The 24,740-nt window shown below is 36.4% G+C and overlaps 1 protein-coding gene across 1 annotated transcript in view; it reads left to right on the top strand.

Annotated features, from left to right (window-relative positions):
• Nucleotides 1-24,740, top strand: part of LOC112542609 (uncharacterized) — a 163,643-nt gene that overhangs the window by 58,726 nt on the left and 80,177 nt on the right. The window contains exons 9-10 of the mRNA XM_088149214.1: nucleotides 7,753-7,865; nucleotides 11,951-12,093. Of these exons, the coding sequence (XP_088005340.1) occupies nucleotides 7,753-7,865; nucleotides 11,951-12,032 (195 nt within the window). The 3' untranslated portion in view covers nucleotides 12,033-12,093. The remainder of the gene's footprint in view (nucleotides 1-7,752; nucleotides 7,866-11,950; nucleotides 12,094-24,740) is intronic.

Below are 24,740 nucleotides of genomic sequence, written 5' to 3'. Positions count from 1 at the left end.
ATGCTCAAACTACTGCACAATTGCACTTATTTCACATGCTAGCAAGGTTATACTCAAAATCCTACAAGCTAGGCTTCAGCAGTACATGAACCGAGAACTACTGGATGTACAAGCTGGGTTTCGAAGAGGCAGGGGAACTAGGGATCAAATCACCAACATTCGCTGGATCATGGAGAAAGCACGAGAGTTCCAGAAAAACATCGACTTCTGCTTCATTGACTATGCAAAAGCCTTTGATTGTGTGGATCACAACAAACTGTGGCAAATTTTTAAAGAGATGGGGGTACCAGACCACCTTACCTGTCTCCTGAGAAATCTGTACGCGGGCCAAGAAGCAACAGTTAGAACTGGTCATGGAACAACCGATTGGTTCAAAATAGGGAAAGGAGTACGACAAGGCTATATGCTGTCACCCTGCTTATTTAACTTATATGCAGAGTACATCATGAGAAATACCAGGTTGGAAGAATCACAAGCCGGAATTAAGATTGCAGGGAGAAATATCAACAACCTCAGGTATGCAGACGATACCACCCTAATGGCGGAAAGTGAAGAAGAACTAAAGAGCCTCTTGATGAGGGTGAAAGAAGAGAGTGCAAAAGCTGGCTTGAAACTCAACATTAAAAAAACTAAGATCATGGCATCTGGACCCATCAATTCCTGGCAGATAGAAGGGATAGAAATGGAAGCAGTAACAGACTTTATTTATTTGGGCTCAAGATCACCGCAGGCGGAGACAGCAGCCATGAAATTAAGACGCTTGCTCCTTGGGAGAAAAGTTATGGCAAACCTAGACAGCATATTAAAAAGCAGAGACATCACCTTGCCGACAAAGATCCACATAATCAAAGCTATGGTTTTTCCAGTAGCAATGTATGGCTGTGAGAGCTGGACCATAAGGGAGGCTGAGCGCCGAAGAATTGATGCCTTTGAATTGTGGTGCTGGAGAAGACTGTTAGGAGTCCCTTGTACTGCCAGAAGATCAAACCAGTCAATCCTAAAGGAAATCAACCCTGACTGCTCATTGGAAGGATTGATATTGAAGCTCAAGCTCAGATACTTTGGCCACCTAATGCAAAGAGAGGACTCTTTAAAAAAAGACTCTGATGCTGGGAAAGTTTGAAGGCAAAAGGAGAAGGGGACGGCAGAGGATGAGATGGTTAGATAGCATCTCTGAAGCAATGAGCATGAAACTGAACAAACTCTGGGAGGCAGTGAAGGACAGGAAGGCCCGGCGTGATATGGTTCATGGGGTCACGAAGAGTCGGACACGACTTAACAACTGAACAACAGCAACAACCCGAGTTGTTGGTTTTACTTCGAATGCAGCATCTCCTGTCCTTTTGGTGTTGTCTGCAATTTCATTTGAATTCAGTTGAAGAGTTGTGTGAGAAACCACTCTTGGAAAGAGAGAACAATAGGAAGGCAGTGTCCCCTCCAATGACCAGGCCCTAGTGTGAGAGTCTTGGAGGGGAAGGGATATTGGATTTGGTTGGTGTTTTTGGAGAAAGGACATTAATAAAAGAAAATGAGATCTGTAGATGAGAGCTAGACTGGAAAGCAGCTAGCAAGCCAGTCAGTGTTTCTTGCCAAGAGTTGGTGCACTGGTTCTGGATGTGTTTGGGGTGAAGCTTAGTGTATGTGAGAGTAGGAAGGCTAAGTGGTAGGTTTTTAGGGTTGGTGATGGGGGTGGGGGATGTTGGTGATATGGTTAATAATAATATGGTTATTATCTGCTGTGATAATAACTCACCCCGAAAGAGCAATTTCATGACCTGGGTGTTCTCTTGGATTCATAGCTACTGCTGGATATATAGATAGGGGCTGTGGCCAGGGAACCTTCATCTAGCTTCGGTTAGTGCACCATTTTGGGCCTAGCTGGAGTGAGAGGACCTGGCAACGGTAACTCATGCCTTCATCACTACTTGTATAGACTACTGCAAAGTGCTGTACACAGATTACCTTTCAACATTATTTGGAAATTGCAGTTGGCGCAGAATTCATCTATCCACATGCTTCCTATAATGTTTACACTGCATCCATTGCAATGGCTTGTAGTAGCTTTCTGGGTATCCTCTTGTACTTTGTCAAGTGTAAAGGGGAGGAGAAGCTAATTTGAAATTATTCAAATTTTTGAAAGGATGGGGTGAAACATTCAAAAGTGTTTTGAATTTTAATTAGACTATGTAATAAAACCACTGAATTTTGGCCCCTGAATAAACACAAGTGGTCTCAAATTATCTGTAAAAGGAAGCTGCGAAAGGAGGGGAGAGATGGAGAGATGACCTCCCTGTGTTCCTGAAGGTTCATCCCTGTGGTGTTTGGTTTTGCTACAGAAATTTACTAAAGTGACCCATTTGCTTGTGCCATTAGGTGCAGTTTTAGGTCAACAAAAGGAAGCAACTTCAGTCCCTGCTACTGAAAATAGTATATTGTTTTCTTCTGGATCAAAGTGTTTATCATTAAGCCTGGAAGGACTAACATGTGCTCCCAGGATTTCAGGCACAGGGCCTCCTTTCCTATCACCCATGATTAAATACTTTTAGGTGGAATTATCAGGACAACCTACACATAACGTACTTGCTGCAATACCATATAGTGGTATAGTGTTTCAGCTCTGAAATTTGTTTATAATGTCTCCTTTCAGTGTGACTGATATCTTCAGGACAACCTCCCCAATCTGGTGCTGGCTAGGAATTGGAGGAATTTTAATTTCAGTACATCTAAATCAGCATTTCTCAACCTTGGCCGCTTTAAGCTGTGTGGACTTCAACTTCCAGAATTCCCCAGCCAGCCATGCTGGCTGGGGAATTCTAGGAGTTGAAGTCCACACAGCTTAAAGCGGCCAAGGTTGAGAAACACTGATCTAGATGATGCCAAGTTAGAGAAGTCTATTATAGGATATTTCCATGAATCAAACTTTACAAAGGAATAGAAAAATTGACATTTCTAAATAACACATATTCTTAGGAGTAAGATATGGGAAAGGCAGGATGGCAATGTGTCATATTTTTCAGTAAACAGTACTACACTTAAAGATGTCTTCTTTTTCAAGGGATGATTAGCATGTGAAGTTAAAGGACTAGAAGAATGGAGCAGAAGGTACTAATGTACCTGGCTTCTTCAGTATGGTAAGATATATTGTATTTCTATTATAGTAATTGCATTCTTCTTATTCTACAGCATAGGTTCAGAGAGTCCTCAGAGTAAGGAATTGTCAGCTATTCTGTATTATGGCCACTTCAGCCATAATGCCATGCTCAGGAGATCCCCTTAAAATAAACCATTTTGGTAGAACAAATATGCAGCTGCATGTTTCTGCAGGAAAACAGATAATACAGCTCTTGACAGTAGAGCATTAGCACTGTAGAGAGTAGAGCATTTACACTGATGCCTTTCTTTGTGGGCTTCTCAGAGTAAGGATCAGAGCTGGCAAAAAAACTCTGGAGTGATTGTCTATCCTAATGCTCTGTCTTTAGGTGCCAGAGTGACAAGCAAGTCCTGAAATCTGCACATTTGCCCTGATTCTCTATTTTGGCATTGCTCAATGAGGTTCTGGCCCACCACCCATTCCAAAGAACCATCACTTTCCTGGCCACTTTCTAATTAAGTGGTTGTTTGATTACTCAGAAGAGCGGAGGGTAGGGGCCTGGATCCAATTCGCTCTTAAAATGGCTACTTAAATTGCATTTGAAGAGAATGTTCTTCTGAATTTCTTTGTGTCATTTCTCTGTATATTGGTACAATGTATAAGAAGTTATGCTTGGCAAGTTCATACAAGTGAGAATCACATTTTGTACATATTATTTTACCCAGCCCAAGCAAGTGTTGTTTCATCTTATGTACCATTTTTTAAATGTTTTTTTTTAATCCCGCCTTTGTATATATAACTCAAGGCAGTGAACATACCTAATACTCTTATTTTCCCCACAACAACAACCCTGTGAGGTGGATTGGGCTGAGAGAGAGTCACCCGAAGTGACCCAGCCAGCTTTCATGTCTAAGGGAGGCCTAGAACTCACAGTCTCCTGGTTTCTAGCCCAGCACCTTAACCACAATGCAAACAGAGAATCCAGGAAAATGTCAGAGAGTTGTCATCACCAAAATGGCTAAACACTTAAAGTTCTCATTGCCAATATAATTTCCAACTCCTTCCACACTTACATACATGACTCCAGTAATGTACCTGAGGTGATGAAACAGAATAGTAACGGAGGCTTATAGAAATACTGCCCTAACCCTTTGGTAATGTCACTGATTCATCCAATGCTACCACTTTAAAACAGTAACAAAGAACACTTTCCTTAAGGTTTCCAGGCTTTGCCTTAGAATAAGTCCCATTTTCTAAGGCTAGATGCTTGCAAAGTGACCATTTATAGCAGGTCAAAAGAAATATGAATTTTTAATGGCAATATGCATATTTTAGGTAGTCTTGACTCCTCCAGTGTGTATTATTTTTAATTCAAAGGATTTTTTATTACTAGTTTTCAGTTTCTGCATCTGTGTGCCTGTTTTCTCTTTGTTTATAAGTATGTATGTTTGTGTATACATATACAAACACATATATCCATACAGTACACACTTACACATATCCATATGTACCATAATGACTTTGGACATAATTTATTTTCTAATAAACTATATTTCTGTGTGACTGATTTTTTTTAAAAAAACTTTTCAATGGGTTGCTTTTCAAATTAATGTTTTGAAATATGTAGTACTTGATTTCTGCAACAGAATATACCATGCAAATTAGTATATTGTAACTGAGCCAACTCAGGGAGGCAGTGAAGGACAGGAAGGCCTGGCGCAATATGGTTCATGGGGTCACGAAGAGTCAGACATGACTTAACGACTAAACAACAACAACAATAAATCTATTGTGATTTTGTCCTTTACAATTCCTTTGAGAGCACAGTTACTTAAGCTATTTGTTTGCAAGCTTGTGTCAGATAAATGATATAAAACCATAGAATCTGCTAATATCCCTTTGAGTAAGAATTGACAAAATTTTAAGCAATTTTGCATAGGCTACGGTTTCTCTAAGTCATGTAAAGTTCCTCAGGTAGGGAAAAGTACACTGAACATCTTGAAAGTGAAGAAGCTGGCTGCTGAAAGTCATTCTTGTGCCAGGAAGGCAAAAGGCCAAGAGAAAGTCAAGAAAGATACATGGACCAATACCCAAACAAAATACTTTTAGAGAAGAGGAGATTGGACTATTCATCCTTGATACTTGAGAGTCAACCCAATGATCACAAATAGCTCTACATCTTAATGTGTACAGGTGAAGTTGGTGCTATGCGAAGTGACCAAAAAACATGCTTGCATTTGCTGGTGAAATCACATCTATATAATGGGAGCAATATATACAAAATTGCTAAGTTTATACTATATAGTGTTATATGTTCATTAGTTTATTCTGCTTCCTACACTGGCCAACCAGATATTCGTGGGAAACCACAAACAGTTTATTGGAAGGTTGCTATCTCTTGCCACTAATATCTATAGGTATAATGCATATGATTGTTTTATATGCTAATATAGTCAGCATGCCTGTTAGCTACTGAAGAGAGTCTTCTTTTTAGGCTTTCCATCTGTATCTATCTGTATCTGGATGGCCAGCCCCTGGACACAACAGGACCCACAGAGTCTGTTTATAGCCTCTAGAGAACCATCCACATTGGGCTACTAAACTCCAGTTGCATCTCTTGCCACAATTTGAATCTTTCAAAGTGATTTACTTTTTGTAATTTGTAAACAAATTTTAAAAGGGGTGACATCTTTTTATCGTGGGATTTGGGGAAAGTTGAATTTTTTTTGTTTACTTTCTGATAGCCTCACTATGTCATGACCCCCACCTGCTATGAAAAAGGAAGTCATAGATTGGCTTTCAGTCTTAAAGTTTTCCACCCAACTCCTAGAAGAAGAATTGCCAGCTATTGCTGAGGTCAGCATTTTATTTCCATTGAACAATCATTTAGCTAGATTTTATTACTCAGTTACAAAAACCATTAAGACTTCCACAAATATTAGATTACAGATTTCAGAACCAGTTCAGCAAACTAGAAAAAGTGAGAGACTTTAGTGTGTCTCGTAGTTCTATTGGTATCGTATGGAAAGGAAACATTTGGCAAATCAATGTGATTAATATTTATGTTCAGAATAAAGGTATAGTATTGTATTTTATAAAACCTTTAGGAATGGTACTTGAAAAAAAGAGGATCAGTCTTATCGTGCAATAACTTCTTGAATCCTGAATTTTACATTTTATTGATCATACTTCGGTTGCATATTAAAACATATTTTACGTAGTTCCTTTATTATTGTAATGGTAGGTGGGAATGAACTTGGGAGACAGGGCAATGAGACACAGCCAAGGGAAGAGTCAAATAAAAGGCAACTGAGCCCGCAGCAGGAATGTGGGTGGGGCAAGAGTCTCAGAAGAGACGCTCCCTAGTTTCTTGGGCTGTAAAGGAGACAGGGAGAGAAGTACTTTCAGACCTGCAAGATTCTGTTAATGTAACTTTACAATAAAGTAGAATTAGTTCATCTGGTCATGTTTCTGTTTAGTCTACCTCATAAGGCTAACATCAATTTTGCAAGTCTGAAAGTACTTCTCTCCCCATCTCCTTTACAGCCCAAGACACTAGGGAGGGTCTCTTCTAAGTCTCTTGTCCCACCCACATTCCTACTGTGGGCTAAGCTGCCTTTTATTTGACCGTTCCCTTGGCTGTGTCTTGTTGCCCTGTCTCCCCAGGTCATTCCCACATGCCATTTCAATTATGGAAAATGTACAACATTATTTAAATGTAGGTCTGACCCTATTCTCTACACCCTTTTGCAATAAATGTTATATTATTGGGTAAAAGCCAAACCCATCACCTCATTTACCAGGAATCACTTTAGTATATAATATTTATACAAATTAAAAACTGTTAATAGCCAAACATTGTAATTGATTAACCTCTCTGTGTTTACAGCTCACTTTAATTGCTTAAAAATGCCATTTGTCAGTTTCATGTTCTATTGGCAATGTTATTGATTTATCTGATTTGGGCTTTGTCTTGTCTCTCGTACATAAAATTCACATATGCAGTTCAAATGGGAAATGACTGTATTGATTTCCTTAACTTGAGCCCAAATGCTAAAGATTTTTGGATAAGCTTTCTCATTACTTAAGCCAAAATCAATAAGAGAGAGCATCTTTTAATGAAAGAGCAGTTTGAGCAACGTACTTCAGAAATGGGGTCCTGTTCATTCTTTGCTTTACGAATCGATCGCCTCGGTTCCTTAAGTGAGGTCCAATTGGTTGACATTGTGGTTTGTCTTTGTGTGTAAACTTGCAGCTTCAGTAAAATGAAGACAAGCTACAGAGATGGCAAGAAGGAAGCGTTTTCTGCTGCAATAGAAAAATGATGGTCTACTCATCTAGGTACCACATTTTGAACCTCTGGGATTCAGACACTTATAAAACTATTAAGCCCAATCCTTATTTACTGTTTCTTTTTAGCAACCAGCATTCAGGATATGTTTCTTAAAAACTTCTAAGCTTCTTAGTCTTGTTTCTGTGTTAGTCTTAGCCTTATAAGCAATGCTAAATGTCTTCGCTACTGCTAATTTATATCTTTTGCCATAACAAGTTACTGTTTTATTTAGATTTTTATGCATTATAAGAATGTCATTATTGTAGCTTACTATTTTAATTAAGGCTCCCTTTTGCTATTTACTTCAGGAATTTTGATTTATTTTCAGCATGAACAGATGGACAAGAAATATGCAAAAAATATATATGAGGAACTGAAGTCAGAGAGCAGCAGAATAGACTTGGAATACCCTGCAAGTTTTATGGGCAGGCCAAACGTCAGGTACTGTACTAAGATATCATTAACTGCTTTGGAGTACATAAATTAAGCTGATTACGCCTTCACTTAATTAACTGAGAATGACCTATTGATGTATAGGTAGAGTAAGATAGAGACTACATGCAGCTCTGTTTTAAATCTAGAAGTTTTCAATTAGTTCTACTATTGACAGACGGTAGTGAAAGAAAAACTTTTTTATGCTCAGTATTCCTGCTTTCAAAGTTAGCAGGGCATTTCTACATGTCATAATCATTTTTATTTTTTGTTTTTCTTGTTTACTTGTTCTAAGTTTTAGCATACAACAAAGCTACAGTTCATTCTGGATTCTTTTTTAAAATGCAAATAAATCTGTATTGGTTGCTATAAGTGAAGACTTTTATTCAGCATGTAGTTCTGCTCTTTCAGGCATGTTGTCTTTGAGAATTTAAGCAGCCAGCTGTATGCAGGATTGCAGACTGTGCATTTTCAATTGACATATAATCTTGGTCTAATGGTAGTAACGGTTTCATTAATAGTCCCGATTCATCATGTGGTCAAAATAACACTGCAAATCAGAATGTATTTGTGAGCAGGAGATAGCATTAAAAATAAAATATGTGCTTTTTTTTTAAAGGGGACTGGCAATATACTTTGCACACAAACATACTATTTGCATTCATAAGACATTCTTGAATTAGGAAACAAAATATTTAGTCTTCCAAATAAAGGATGTAAATCTGGAAGCTTGAGATGTGTTATACTGTTTGATCCAAATGAATCCTAGATTCCTCTGTAATTTACACATCCTAACTGGTAAAGGTGTCTATTTCATCTTCTGCACTAGTATAGAACAGGGTCTACGTCCTGTGATCAGTATCTAAAAGTACTGTTAAAAATGTGGATCAAACTTACTGAATTTTAATTACTTATATTTCTTGATTTGTGAATATGAGTAACTGTAAACAAGTGCATTTAATAAAGTTGACATAGAAAGTATTTCTCATGTCAAATAGCCATATATTTCACCAATGACGGTATATGCCAAATATACCTCATTTGTGAATGTTACCTTTCCAAGGTGAGTATCTGCTAGAAGGTTCAGATTATGGGAACATGGGATATTTTGTCCTGTTTAAGACTGGTTCATAATTTAGAATGACTATCTGAAATTTCATCAAAGGATGATAATCTTTAAGCAATGGAAATTTTATTTCTTTTGAGTGTGATACCAAACTTTATTTGGTAAAATCACCTTCTCTAATTGGCAGCAGCTTGCAAATTGCTGGAATTAAGAGTAATTTTCCTCTCTGGAAAACTTCAGAATTACAAACTGTGATGCTTGCGAAAAAGAAGACTATTTGCTTCCATTATATTCTGCTTGTGTATCTGTAAATAAATATTATCCAAATATTAAAAGCTTAACCTTGCAGCTCTGTTCCTGAAATTTGTCAAGAAAATTGGGATGGCACAGCAACATTTATCAGTGCCATTGGTTCAAAATGGTATTTACCGCTTTTTGAAGTGGCAAGGGGGATCTGCTATGACACATTTGTGTAAGGAGATAAAAGCTCCTAGAAATTAGATCTTTATATCACAAACTAAGACTGTTTATTGGCTTATCAAGAAAATAAAATAATGTGAGTATAAAGTACAAAAGTCCCAGAGTAGGCACTTTAATGTGCCAAACATAAACATTGTTTTGGCACATTCCAAGGTAGAAGTTTCCTTGTAGTCAGGTTCTTACTTTATCCAAATTCCAATGGTCCTAGACTTACTGCAGAGATGTCCATTTCTATGATAAATGATGTAGTAAAATCTGGGATATTCCAAATTGGTGCACTACACAACCTTAGCTATAATACATTAAAGGCATATCACACTCTGGGGATCTGATTACAGTATTTCTTGTGGTCATCTTTATGAGCATTGTAAGAGAAACCTGGGTATGCTGCAAAATTTATCATAGACAGAATAACTTTTTTTTTTTTTTAACTTTAGTGCTAAGAAGTAGACATATCTCTATGTGTGTCTCTGCCTCCTCCCCCCCGCATCCTTTCTTTGCTCTTTGGTGGTTCTTGTTCTATTGCTCTATTCCATTAAAATGTCATACCATCCCATAATTTAAGAAAGATTGTCATTATAACCCAATATTTCTGTTCACCAGTGTTATTTCCAGGCAATCTTACAAAGGTATCAGAGGGAGCTATGAGATGATAAATGACTTCCTTCTCCAATCTAGTGCCCTTAGATGTGGATAACAGATCCCATTATCCCCAACCAGTACAACTAAAATTGGAAATTAGTCCACCATATCTGGGTTACTATGTTGGTGAAGGCTGTTAATAGGATCATATCACAATATTATTAGGAACCAAATAAGAGTGAAAAGTAATTCACTTTGAAGAACACAAAGCAATTTTGCTCAATAATAAAAGCCTGGACTGATGTCTGCTTCTCTTGAGATGGGAAGAGTTTTAACAGAGCTAATAACATTATGATTTTAAAATAAATAAATGCCTGTACACAGAAAAAAGTATAATTGCTTTGAGAGAGGTGGATTAGATGAGATGAATTCCCTGAGTGGAGAAAGGAACCTTTAAGATGTTACAAGTGGTGAAGCATAAGAGATCCTCCAATTCCTCTTTCAGACTTTTTGCTATTACCCTAGACGTACTGAGCTTGATATAAGGTAGCTTCTGATGCTCTACTGACTTACATTAATATGCATTTCCTATTTTCTTTATTTTCATCTTGGTAGTTTTTCTTCATAATTTTGAGCCAATCATTGACTCAGAAAAGATTATATATATCATATGGACATTTAAATAGCAATATGATTTTTTGCAACATGCATAACCAAACATCTTTCCTTCCTTTCCATCCAGTCTCATTTACCCTATGCAGCCTGAGGTGTTCAGTATAATTTTGCACTTGGAAGAAACCTTGATTTGTATTATACTGTGAAATTTGTAAGAAATCTATCATTTTGAAACCTGTTGTCTAATTAAAAAGTTATGGAGAAAAAAATGTATAAATTCCTGACTACATCTAGAGACAATTAAATCTCACTTTCTAAAACTGTTGGAAATGCAATAATCAGGTTGTATCATTCTTTCATGTTTGTTGGCAGTACTGTAAAGCCCAACAATTCTGGAAGATGATTTATTATAGATTTTTTAAAAAATAAAGGTTATATTATTTTTCCTGTTAGCTGTTTTCTGTTAAATGTAATTAAACCTTATATTTCTACAACATATACTGAAGTAGGCTCTGTATAAATTTGTGCTGTATACATTCAGTACATAAATAAATAAATAAAGGTTGGTTGGTTTCCAGGACACTTTATGCCTTTTATTGTAAATCATGCATAATTCCCTCTTTACAAAAATGGCAAAGTGTAGGACTATGCATTTATGTCAAAAATAACTTTATACCTGAAAAATAAGTCTGACACAGAATTGAATTGAACTTGGAAACCACTTATGGATTATAATTCTGCATATGCACCTATACCGCATTCCAAGTTTGGATTTCTCTTGAACTTGAGGTTTTAATATATTAATTTCTGCTTCAATTGTTAAATGAGAATAGAATGTTTACACTTGATAGAAACTTTTGTTAATAGTTCATTCTGATATGATTAACTTTATATTGACTACCTTAGTTATTCAATATTGATTTGATATTGATAATAGTTTTTAAATCTCAGATCAATGCAAGTATCTTTAATATGCTGCACTGATTTAATGTTACCTTGACATTTTAATTTAATTTTATATAGCTTGTAAATCTCTTTTCTATTACCTTTTTGTTTTTCTGTTTTTTTCTGTATTTCCTCTTGACAGTATCTTTAAATATCTGTTAAAATAAAGAAAAGGAAAAAAAATTGAGTTTACAGTCATCCAGTAATACCGATATATAGTAGCACCCTCCACATGTTAGATCATTTTCTAAACTCAGAATGTAAGAAATCTGTCATCACCTCCTACTTCTTTCAGCTGAAAGGAAAGAAGTTCTGGGCTTGGTATAATAATATAATATAATACAATATCATATCATATATCATATCATATCATATCATATCTATTCTCCCTTTGGCATTACTGCAGGGAAGATATTCTAAGACCCCACTGGAACATGACTGCTCTTGTGGAAGAGAGGATGTTGAAACAGCCCAGCATTATGGTGTGACATTTACAAGAATATCCAAAATATCTATATTCTACCTCTCCTTCAACAATACCCTGGGCAGGTACACAATTTTTATCTGACTTTATTCTTTTCAGATGTTAAATTTCACATTACTCAAATGGTAGCAAAATCTAGTTTATGTATTAACCATTCTAACATTTTACATAATTTTGTAAAATGTTGTTGCAGTATGCAGTTTTTGGTTGTAGCTTATGTTTCTGACCTTTAGCCATAATAATAAAATTTATTTTTAATATATAATCATCACCTCAGCTACAAGCCAACTATCATTTAAAAGATAGCCAGAATCTCAGTTGGAAGAAACTAAGAAGCAGATACACAGCTCAAAAATGAAAGCAGTAAAAGCAATTTAACACTATAATACTAATAAATATAATATTTATTATTATAAAATATAAATTGATGAGAATTATAAGGTGGTTCAGATCTCAGAAATTTCATTCTGAAACTGAGTTATGAGTTTTCTTTCCCTTCCACATTTTAATGATCTACTAGGTAATGCCACACTGAAAGGTGTGGAAGACTGTTGAGAACTCATTTTATATCCTTTGGGTCACATTCTATTTTTTAGGCTATTGCTTCAAAAGAGACCAGTAAGAAAACAGAGCAAACCACTTCCATTTCTTGCCAAGAAAATTCCTTGGATTATACATGAAATCATCAGCAGTTCAGTTTAACTCAAATTATGCTTTACTTTATGTACTGTATATTTGATATAAAATTACTACTACTATAACTAATAGAAGTAGACACCTTTTGGGAAACAAAATCAACCAAGTGTGGTCCTTCCAAGAAGTTCCTTTCACTGTCAACAATCCCTTTCAAAGGGTAGAAAACGTCACAAAAGCTTCTCTTGATTTGCTGCTAATCAACAAGGCAGGCTTAGTTAAGAGATTGGAACTAGCAGAAATAGCACTTTCAGAAGTGTTAGACTTGAAAAAAACAGATTTTAATGAATTCAAAGGAATGATAAGTAGGATTCCATGGCTGAAGAAGAGCTCAAGATAGGTAGGAATTCCTAAACAAAGAGATACTAAAACATAATTACAAATTATTCCCCCAAGGAGAAGAAATAGTGGCTGGGGGAAGGGGGCCGAGGACAGCAAAAGAAATGAATGGGATTTCACATTCAGATTTTAGTAAAAACAGAAAGGACCCATATGGGAAATAGAAAGAGAGCCATGTTACAGAAGAATATATACTAGTAGACTAGATCTGTAGAACTGAAAGGGAAAATTCCAAATAAGGTGATGTTAGAAAAGTATGCTAAGAATAACGGAAACAGCTTCTTTGGATATATTCAGAATGAAAGAAGAAAATCAATGTAGTAGATGCTAAATGAAGAAGACAAAATTCTAACATGGAACAAAGAAAAGGCATAGCTACTCTACTCATATTTTGGTTCAGTGTTCTCCCACAAGAAGGGTAGGATGAAGGGGCAAGATTGAAGCCTGAGACTCATAAAAGCATGGTCTTTACTATGAATGAGTTTAAATCTCCAGAACCAAGTTACTTTCATCCTAGCATACTAAAAGAACTAGCTGATGGTCTGCTCAAACTCTTCTGTATTATTTTTGAGAAATCCTAGATAACTAGTGAAGTGCAGCTGACTAAAAGAGAGGAAATGTTGTCCCTATCTTCAAAAGTAGGAGGAAAAAAGGTCCAGCAAACAGCAGACAAGGTATCTGACACTGATACCTGGTAATATTTTAAAGATGATCATATAGAGAACAACTTGCAAGCATCTTGAAAATAATGGAGTAAGTATAAGAAGTCAGCATGGATTTGTAAAGAACAAACATTTATTTCAATTTTATCATGCAATAGATTTTTATCATTTAATAGATCATGGGAATGCTATAGTCATACTGTAACTTGACTTCTGTAAAGTATTTGACAAAGTACTCCATGATATATCATCAGCATGATAGTTAAGTATAGAATAGATAGCATGAAAATTAAGGATTTTTTAATAATAATTTTAATTTTCATGAGAAAGCAAAACTGAAAAATAGAACTTGCAAATACCCTTCAGACAATTCAAACCAACTATAAATTAGGAAATTAAATAATAAAGCTAAAATCTGATACAAAAGAAGAGATAAAATAATAAAAGAAAACAAATAAATAGTTGGAAAATGGGCAGAATTTTGCAGTAATAGAGGTAAATGCAAAAATCTTCACTTAGGTAACAAACACTGAAGTATAGGATAAAGGTTATCTGGCTTGGTAATAGTGTCAAGAACAGTAAAAAGAAAAACATTAGGAGATACATAAAAATAAATTGAATGCAGTGGGAATGGGTTGTGTAAGAAGTGGTAACATAAGGAGAGATACAGTCCTTGTTTAGCAACCACATTTGGGACTAGCAACTTGGTCGCGAAGTGATGTGGTCACTAAGTGGAAAATCATATGACTGTGACTGTGCTTTCCTTTTTCCCCACTCCCCTGCCATTTGGAATGTTTACCCCAGTGCTGGGATAATTAGCAAGAAGGGAATTAATGTTTGTATTTACATTCCTTGGAGAAGAAGGGATTACAAGAGAGTAAGGCTCACAATGATGAATATACCTCAAAAGGAATGTGCTAGCGCTGGCTGTTTGCCTAGAATGCTTCTGGCTTCAGGCCCCAAGCTGCTTAGGAGGCAAACAAAAGCCAAAGGTGTAAAACTGATTAAAGTCTTGTCAGTTACTGGCAGTAGCTGCAAGCTGGCTAATTAAGGTCACAGAGCTGGGCTTGTTAACTTGCAGTTAACACCTTTTGCACCAGTGCTGCACTGCAGAGAAAAGCAGCTCAGGAAAAGATCATGTATTTAGGCAATATTTCCACCTTGGGGGTGAGGGGGTGGAGAAAAAAAATAGGTCAGACACAGGACAATGCATACTAACTGACTGTAATAGTGAACACGTGACTGAGTGATGCTGCGAAGGTTGTGAATGCAGGCATTGGTTGCAAAGTTACTTTTTCATCACCGTCGTAACTTAGAACAGTCACTGCCTGAGGTAGTGCTAAGTGAGGTCTAACTGTAGTGTCAAGACTGAATGGGTGCTGAATGCTCATGGATTGCACATCAAAGTGAGTGACCAGTACTACAGAAATACAGTGCCCTGGCCATGAAAAGGAAATAATAAGGATTAAAACATAAAACAAATAAATGAAGAAAAGTTAAGGGGAAGACCAAGAAAACCATAGTTGGATACAATTGATTGAAGGATGTAGTAGAAGTGAGGATAAAAAGAGCTTCACCGATAGAAATATATGGAAAAATATAGTGAATTATATTCGTGGAAACTATATTTAGGTATACAAGTTTTTTTTTCTTATGTCTTTATTTTCTTTGATTTCTTATTTTTTATTCCTTTTGTGTGTTTTACATCATGTTGCTTATCCCAAAAGAAAATAGCATAATTAGTATATAATTATGGATTTAGCATTCAGAACACCTATAGGAATTATTCATGCTTGTATGTGTGTATAATAGAAAACCAGTCTAAAGGGTTTAAAGAACCTTTAAATTGAAGTGCAGTGTATATAGAAGAGTCCTACGCACTATTGTTTTTGCTTCTTGTAGAAATAAGTATTTTTGGCTCAGTAATTCATAGAAAATTAACTTACACTTAGAACTTAAAATGTGCATATATGCAAGCAAACAAAAAAGCATAGGAAAAACAACCATGAAAATGAGAGTATTAGCAGACCCAGCTCCTTGGAGATGGACTGACACTCTAGTTCTAAATTTCCTAAAGTAAGGATAGGAAAAAGGGAAAGAAATGGGAAAAGAAAATGGGAAAGGAAAGAAATACAGTAGGTTTGGGATAAGGCTAACTATAATACTTATTCTTACTATTGATCAAATATGAAAAGGAAGGTAGTTTTATTTTTTAACCCCTAGAATTATTAGACTCAAATCCAGAAGCTTACGCAAAAGAATGTTTCCTACTAACTACCAACAAGGAGTGCAAAAAAAAAAGGGGGGGGTCATCTGAGTCCCACCATGTATTGAACTAGTCAGATACTTCATTAGGGATGAAACATTGTTAAAAGGATCTCTCAGTAGCAAGCTGATAAAATAATTCCTATTTTTAAGAAAGAAGTGAAGGTTTGAGATATTTCAAATGAGGTCTATGCACAGGATTACAAGAGAAATCATGTTAGGTAAGATCACAAGTAACAATGACACCATTTCAATTTCTTAAGCCAAATTGTTATGCTGAGAATTTTAGCAAGCTAGAAAAGCAACAGTGAGTGAAAGAAAACTAAGGCAATTGCTTAGACTAAAAATGATGACAGGTTTTGCTAGTCTTAATGAGTTTGGACAATATTCAATAAAGAAAAAAAAAAGACATTTCTTGACCAATAAATAGATCTGTCTGCACATCTGTCTAATAAAAGAAATCAAATCAGGAGAACTATGCAGGCACCACTTTTTAATTTAATTATTGTATGGAGGCTCACAGACAATAGCAATCAAATATTGTTTTGTTTCTGGCAGTTCCTCTAGTTTCCTCCTAGCTAGAGTACCTCTATCCAGAACTAAAGGAAAAAAAAAAAAAGGACATCATGAGCCAAATTCTGGATAATATCAAGTATGATGCATGTGTACAAAGAGGCAGCACATGCAAGCTATTTGTCATTTATCACAAAGAATAAATGAAAGTAAATAAGAGTTATGCTATTTGTAAGTGTGTGTGTGTGTGTACACAAACACACTTTCTCAGAGCACTTTTGAACATGATACCACCACTGTTTCCACTCCCTGATTTGAAACCAAGCTCTGATCATCCTCACTGCCACTTATCTCAAAATGGTGAAAACATCATGAGCCAAACAAGACTTCCTTCCAGCTGGCCAATAGGTGGGTACCAAGAATGGCATTCCACCTGTGCTGTAAACACTCTAGTGCATTTTGGTGATTTCCAGAGCAAAATAATGTGACTGCTAGGAGGGAGAAATCCAAATCTGTGAAAGCATTATCTATCTGAATTCATATTCTCTGTTAAAATTGTAGCATTTTGGCATTATACTATGTCAGCTGAACCTTTGGAGGGGTGAGATGAGCCTGGGAACTGTGAGTCAAGTAAGAAAATGTCCTGCAAATAAACTCTGTGAGCTTCAGCATTGCACATGGAAAGATTGCCTTTTCAGCTATTCAAGACTTACAACAGCTGAACAAGAAGCAAAGTGGCTCGACTACTGAACAATGGCATTCAGTTCACACAAGGGTAGATCAACTTCTGGAGTGGTGCAAAGACTACATGAGGAAGTATTCACAGTTTTCACCTCTGCCAGTTGTCACCTCATAAAATTTTCCCATAACATTCAGGAGCAGCTGGGAGCTGGGTGTGAAGATGTAAGATACAACAGACAGCACAACTTTAATAATCCAGTGCATGTGCAGAAGTAAATCTGGGCCCACAAAAGTTTAAAATGTTTGTTTTTATTTTTCTTCTTTCTGCCTTGACTTTAGATTTTCCACCTTTACTAAAATACCTGTTGAAATGGGGGGGGACAGGGGAAACAGATTGCATTTTCTCAGCCAAGTTGAGAATTGTTTGGTGAATGGTAGTATCTTGTTACCTGGTTTAATTTCTTATTTGTTCACTCCCTGACACTGGAGACTGGTTTTCCACCCTTGGATTAGAAGATGGATGCAATAACTTTTGGATTACCTCTTCTGTTCTTTTACAAGGGTAAAAACATGGTAGACTAGTTAAAATCTTTTCCACAATCCAGTAACTATGCTGCCTCTGGAATAAAATCAAACTTCTCTGAATGGTTAAACAACTACAGCATAATTGGTGGAGGAAGAAAAGCCTGGATGATCCGACTCCCCTGTGACTGCTACTGGCCAAGTTTAGTACAGTGGTACCTCGGGTCACAAACTTAATTTGTTCCGTGACTCTGGTCGCGACCCAAATTGGTCACGACCCAAATCAAATTTTCCCATAAGGTTCAATGTAAATACGGTTAATCCGTTCTGACCACTACGAATTTGGTCGCCAACCGATTTTGGTCGCGACCCGAATCAAATTTTCCTATAAGGTTCAGTGTAAATACGGTTAATCCGTTCTGAACCATATGTATTTTTTTTTAAATCACAAAAATATGACACAAAGTACAGTATAGTACACTATGAACGCTGAGAGAACTCTAACCTTGCTTGAGATGTGGAGGACAGGAAGGCAGGTGGGGAGGCGGTTATTGTTTGGAGGGAGAGTCCCCCTCCCTACAGGAAGCCACGACCACGTGTGACAGCAGGGAAAATGGCCGCGGATCCTGTTTGTCACCCGATGCGGAGTTCGCGAACAAAAGCAAAATTTTGCGAACGGTGCTGTTTGTGACCCAAATTGGTCGTGAACAGAAGCATTCGTGACCCGAGGTACCACTGTAATTGTAGTAATGGTTGTAATGTAGTAATGTAACTGTTAATATGTAATGTACTTCGCCCAGAGTCGCTCTGCTGTGCTATATAAATATGAAAAATAAATAAATTAAATAAATAAATAAATAATGTCCCATTAGATTTTCAGAAGTTAGCCCCAGAATGCAAGATTTCAGCATCTACACTTTAAATTACAAATGCATTACAGGGTTTGCTGTAGCAAACAACAATAAAGAAGAGATACTATAGGAAATTTTCATTTTGCTGATGTTTGCAGAACTGTTTCTGAGTTAATTGGAGTTAATGCATGGGGGGGGTGCGCGCGCACATGTGCGTGCATGTTACATGTACACTTAAAAACAGTGAAGTGTCTATACCCTTGAGAGTATTCCTTTATTTTTCTGCAGCTATCCACCAACCGAGATGCTCAGGAGGGAGACCGCTTCTCCAGGCTATGATTGTTGTCACTGGAATTAACCCCACTGACCATTTGGTTAGCCCATCCGTACCCTCTAGCAATAGACCTAGTACCCTCTTGAATAGACCTAGTAATAGTAGATGATATTTTATTTGCTGCAAGTCAAGTAACTGTAGCTATTGCACTGGCACGTGGCTAAGCAGAACAGAGATGATTAGATTTGTTTGGGCCCACTCAGCTGGCTCTGCATTTAGTAATTGCCTGGTTTTGTTTTTGTTTTTAAAAAGTGTGTACATCAGGATCAAATTCTTTTAATGTATCTGTCATATTTTCTGGTGTCACGTTTTCAGTGTCATAGATTATTCATGTTTATAGTCAGACTTAAAACTCTCCACTATTTCAGCATGAAACTCTAAGAAGCTTATGTCACTCCAGTACTTGTTTTTATTCTTATTAAATATTCAGGCAGATGAAGCACTGCTTCATTGGCACAAAACCAAGTTTTGACTATAAAATATCACCTATAAAATGTTTATGTTCCACATTCCATTCCACGTTTTAAGGTCTTCAGTCACTACCAAGGTTAATCTCGGTACCATTCAATCCTTATTCTTCCTGTTGAAGCCAGATGTTTCCAGATGGGAGTCATCCTCCTCAGGAAATCAGATGTGGACTTTTGAATATGTGAAAGAAACGCTTTAACCAGCTGCAGCAACTTCACTATACCAGTCAGAGATCCTTTCAAAGCAGGTTCTTTGAGGAATAATGGATTTATAGACTGTTGGGAAAGAGCCAAAATGAGTAGAGCGAACATCTTCAAAATCACTTATTCCCAGGTTGTACTGACGTTGCTCCATCAGAGTGATTGTCCCTTGAGTGACTATATATTTAAGCAATATTTTGTTTTTTAAAGCACTAACTTTGAGGTTGGAGTACCTCAAATGTTTAGGAAGCAATTTGGCATTTTTTTTCTGGTGTGTGTGTGTGGGGGGGTGGATTAGCTATTTTTTTTTTTCCTTTAGCCAACTCATGCTAAAATGTTATTTTGAGCAATTCTCAGGCAGCTTTATTTCTCCTTCTCTAGCATCCTATGCTATATAGCATCTTGTTTTATGTCTTTCTGTATCAAATACAAATTCTGTACCCTCCAGATATCTAGAGAAATGAGGGTCTTGCTACATTTAAGATAAATAGGCAAAACGTATATACATGCACAATTTTCTCACCTTTAAACACAAATAAAAGTAAGGGCTTTTTCCCAGTTTGGGGAAAGATGAGTTTAAACTAAAAGTACAGTATCATTTCTGAAATACCATGGATGTTGCTTTTGATTTTTCTATGCCACAGTCTTTTGTCACTTCCACTTTGTGACTGAGCTGCATTAAAGCTTCAGGGCACTTCTTTTCAAGTTCTATGAAATGAGATTTAAGAGTCACAAAGGCTCTGTGCCAGTGGGATTCTTCTGCAGTAGGCACTTTTTGATTGTCCACTGAAGACTGCCTAGCCTGCAGAACAATCAACAGAAGGTCTTCCAGCTGAGTATTTAAATCAACACTGAAGTCATACATGAGAAAAAAGAATGATCTAATGCAGGAAAAAGACGTTAACCTTTCAATCAGTCTGCAGAACTCATCACATTTTAGGATATATTTATGTCTACTGAACTACCAACAATCTACATAGAAAATACACCTCTTTGTTCTAATTGGGCTCAAAATAATCTTCCCTAATTAAAATAATCAGGGTGTGGTAATTATTTGTACACGTTCAACATTTGTAAAGAGAGTCTTGCCTGGCAATTCTGCACATTTCTTAGTCAAATAAAATCCCAGTGGGTTATTCCCAGTTCTAAATTTCATATGCAGACTTCCCTGAAATTAAACACTACCAAAAAATGGGTTGACTTAATAGAATTGAATGTGAATAGGAATAGACTAATCAACTTATTTCAGATCTGTGTATTCTATACATTAATCTGTGAACCTGCAATTCTTTATTTAAATCTGCATCTCCAAAAAGTCATTTCCTCATTTTTTAATGTTTCTCAGAAAATACGCTTTTCTAAAGTAATCACTTCCTTCTTTCCTTTCTGAAATATGAAGGGTAATTATATTCCAATCTCTGCATTACTTTGAGATGTAGATCAGGTTGGTTTATTGTGGGAAACAAACACTTTGAATATCTCTGCTTATTATTTAATTGTCTGAGTTATAATTAAGAAATTAAAGCATTAAAATATCTGTGTTTAAAAACAAGATATTCTGAAGAAAGAGAATTACTTTGTTTTTTTAAGAAATGATGATATCCAGAGGTACCAGACATAATCATACAGTATTCTCACCCATGTAGATGATTGCACCTTATAATCATTTTTGTATATCTTTATATATTAAAAATAATTACTTCATTTATTTTCCAGCATAAAACAGCTGAATTCAGAACTGAAATAACTAAGTTTTATTCTGTTTGTTCTAGTCTGTTTAGAAACGACATTTGCTTTTCCTACTTAGTTAATTCACTCAAGTGACTATTACCATTCCCCCCCCCCCAAGTTTTAATGTAGAATTCAATTGCCAAAATTTGTTCTTTTTAATTTCACTAAATGCTACCTTTTATAGGCATGTGCATAAAATGTGCAGATGAGGGTACCATTTTAGCTTTATTCAGGCATTGTTGTCTGATAAAACTCTTCTGCAGCTGTCTACATCTGCCATGGACTTCTTCAGGAAAGCCATATTTGTGTTAATAGCCATAGATGCAAAGATATTATACTGTCCCACCTTGCAGAGATTCACAGTCTTTTATGTTACACAGGATGTTTTGGTGTATTTATAAATTTATGAAAAACAAATTTGATAAATCATGTATGCCTTTTTAATTGGGCAGTTTTTAAACTGTTCAATTGACTTGCCAAATTTTACCTCCATTTTTTTTTTTGCATTTTTGCAATGTTTTATTCTTTGTTAAATTATTTTGCTAATATTATGTTCTAAAATGCTGCTATATAACTTCTGCACTACAGCAAAATTCAAATATTTCTCTAACAAACAATAGTTTAAAATTTGCTTTGTTTAAATTTTAACATCCTGTTTCTTGATTGTTGAATGTGTTTATATATTTTTCAGACCCATTTCCATTCAGCAACAAAAGTCACTTCTCTGTCTGCAAAGGTCATTTACTATCAGGTTTACTGTATACGCCCAATTTCATATTGCATAATAAATCTTCAGCTGCCCTGATATGTGACAGTGTTGAAGGTTCAGTCAGAGGTTGACTGTATCAATGTTTAATGGATGTCTCACTAAAAAAAATTAGCACATGTTTTCAGTGAAAATAAATGTTCTTTATGCAATCTATTTTATGAGGCATTAAAAAAAAAGTCGCTGCTTCTCCATTTTGCAGAATTGTTTTCCTTGTGGACTAGAACATTTTTCAGAACTGTTGTACATAATGCCATAACTTACTGGATTTAAAAAATTAGGCTGGAATAATTTTATTCAAAACTACCCAGAACTCATCTGTTTCTGATGGACTTAAAACTCAAACTCTGAGGAAGAATCCTCATAGCTTCTCTTCTGCCTCATCTATCCAGTAGTCTAAGGCTTCAGTGGCACTTTAGAAACCATGCCAACATTTCACAAGGATGGACTTAGTGGAGCATCAAGTTCTGCCAGTCTTCTGAAGTCCTCATTTTTCTATTGCTGTAGATCTGCAGGATTCCTGAATTGCGAGACCCAGAGCTCATTCATTACACCTTGTCAGAATCTAGGTCAAAGCAGAAATGTCAATCACTTCTGGTCTCAGAACTATTAGTATTAGTATTAAGTGATTTGTAATCAGGTATGAGCCACCTTCACAGGCATCTGTGAGCCGCAAATGATGAAAGCAGCATAATGCTGTGGGACATCAGCTCCTTCCCATTTATTTATGTGTTGTGAGGGCACAGTTTGCATCACAACACCAGTTTTATGATTTTGATGAAAGCCTTCAGTACTATGAATCTCTGCCCATCTAGCATGATGGAAGTAGGGCTTAGCATAGAAAACATAAGTGTGTGAAACAGATTAACAACGTAGCTTTTTATATATATGGTAAGCTCTATTATTCTGGTTCTAAGACTTTTCTGCAATTTCTTTGGTACTTTATAGCCTAGATGGGGCAAATGTAGCAAGTGCCATGGTTGTACTTATCAGAACAATAACACTGAATCCTTGAGTATGTCTGCTGAATGTTTAATGCTTCCATCTACCACTTGCCTTATCAAGTTAGGGTACTGAGAATCTCTGCATGGGAAAGTGAGCTACCTATCAGATTGGCTGCAGCCGGATTATTAAATAATCTACTTCTTGATTTATGGGTGGGATTCAGAAAATAGTGGGACTGTTGCTTAACTCTCACCTGTATACTACGGGGTCCTGCAATGTTTTATCTTACTCTCCCAAATTCATTAATATGTGCATGGAGCCTCTCTATATTCTGCTCTATATCTCTCTGCCATCAGATTTAAGAACCAAACATACATTTTATGAAAGTATGAATGATAAAATGGAAGCAAGACAGAGCTTTTAATGTACATTGTTTTATAATCCGTTTTAGTATGAATAGCATATATATTCATGAAATTAATTATATTTACACAACAGATGTAACAGACTTATGGGAGCTTAGGTTGATCTCAGAAAAGCTAACCACTATTAGACTTGGTTAGTACTTGGATGGGAAATCACCAGGAAATACCAGATCCATAGTCTTGATCAGTAGACTAAATTAAAAAAAAAAAAAAAACTTAGAAGACAACAACAGCAAAGTATGTTTTGCAAAGAACCTAGCAGAGATGTCCTCTTGTAATCACCAAGAATTTAACTCAGTTCAAAGGAGACTTTACATAGTAGATGATTAATCAACTGCAAGTTAACATTCTTCTGGCAGAAAGATGACAGTAAATGATGTTGTTCCGTTAGTGTAATTGTCCCCACACATTTTTGATTTAAGGCTATCTTCAGATTTGTAAGAGATGTTAGGACCGACATGGAGAAAGTGGACAGTGAATGTGTCTGGAATAAAAACTTGGGGTGTTTGGCTGGAATTAAATTTATAAAATCCAGGATAAAGGAAGCTGCGTTTCCAGCTTGGCATTTGTAAGTCTCACCTGATGGTTGGTACTTTGCAATGGTTAATAAAAAAAAAAAAATGTATACCAAAAAAAAATCAGTTTTAGTGCATGTGGCCTAAGATTTGCAGACTTTCCAGAGCCTGTTTACTTAGTAGAACTGCATCAGCTCTAAAACTTAACTTGTTATTCTTTCCAACCCAACAGAATGTTGGAAATAAAACAGAACACTATCTGTCCCTCTCCAGAATCATTCTCCAATATCTGAACAGAATGGGGCCAAATCTGATATGAAGGAAGAAGCTACAGAAGGAAAACTGTGTTTGAAAATAGGCCTTGAAAATCAGGCTTTGGGTTGCAGGGGGGAAAAATCCCAGTGCATCCCTATCAAACAGGTAGTTGCAGGAATCCTGCTGACAGCTCCTCTCCTTTATCATGTCTGGTCACATGACCTGGATCAGAGCATACGCACAAGAAATGCACTCATGAGGAAAATGCACAAATACACACGCACATAAACAGGCTGCATGGCAGATGCCACCTAAGGCGCTGCTAGTAAAGGATTAAAAGAATTCCAGAAGCTGTGCTTTCTTTAACTTGTTTTTATCTTCAAGTTCTATGAATTCATGTTGTAACTTTGTTAGACCAAAAGGGCTAAATATTTTTTAAGCCAGATCAAGGTGATAACATTTGGAATCAGCTCAGGCAGACTTATCCTCCAGCGGGGATAAGCGGGGAGGAGATACAGCACAATCAGACTTGCAAGATTCTGTTACT

Source organism: Python bivittatus, unplaced genomic scaffold, assembly GCF_059951505.1.
Source record: "Python bivittatus isolate LINGU-HERP-01145 unplaced genomic scaffold, Pbiv_v1 ctg000590_np1212, whole genome shotgun sequence".
Classification (NCBI taxonomy): Eukaryota; Metazoa; Chordata; class Lepidosauria; order Squamata; family Pythonidae; genus Python; species Python bivittatus.
The sequence above is the reverse complement of the archived record's forward strand: the minus strand, read 5'-3'. Positions and strand labels throughout refer to the sequence as shown.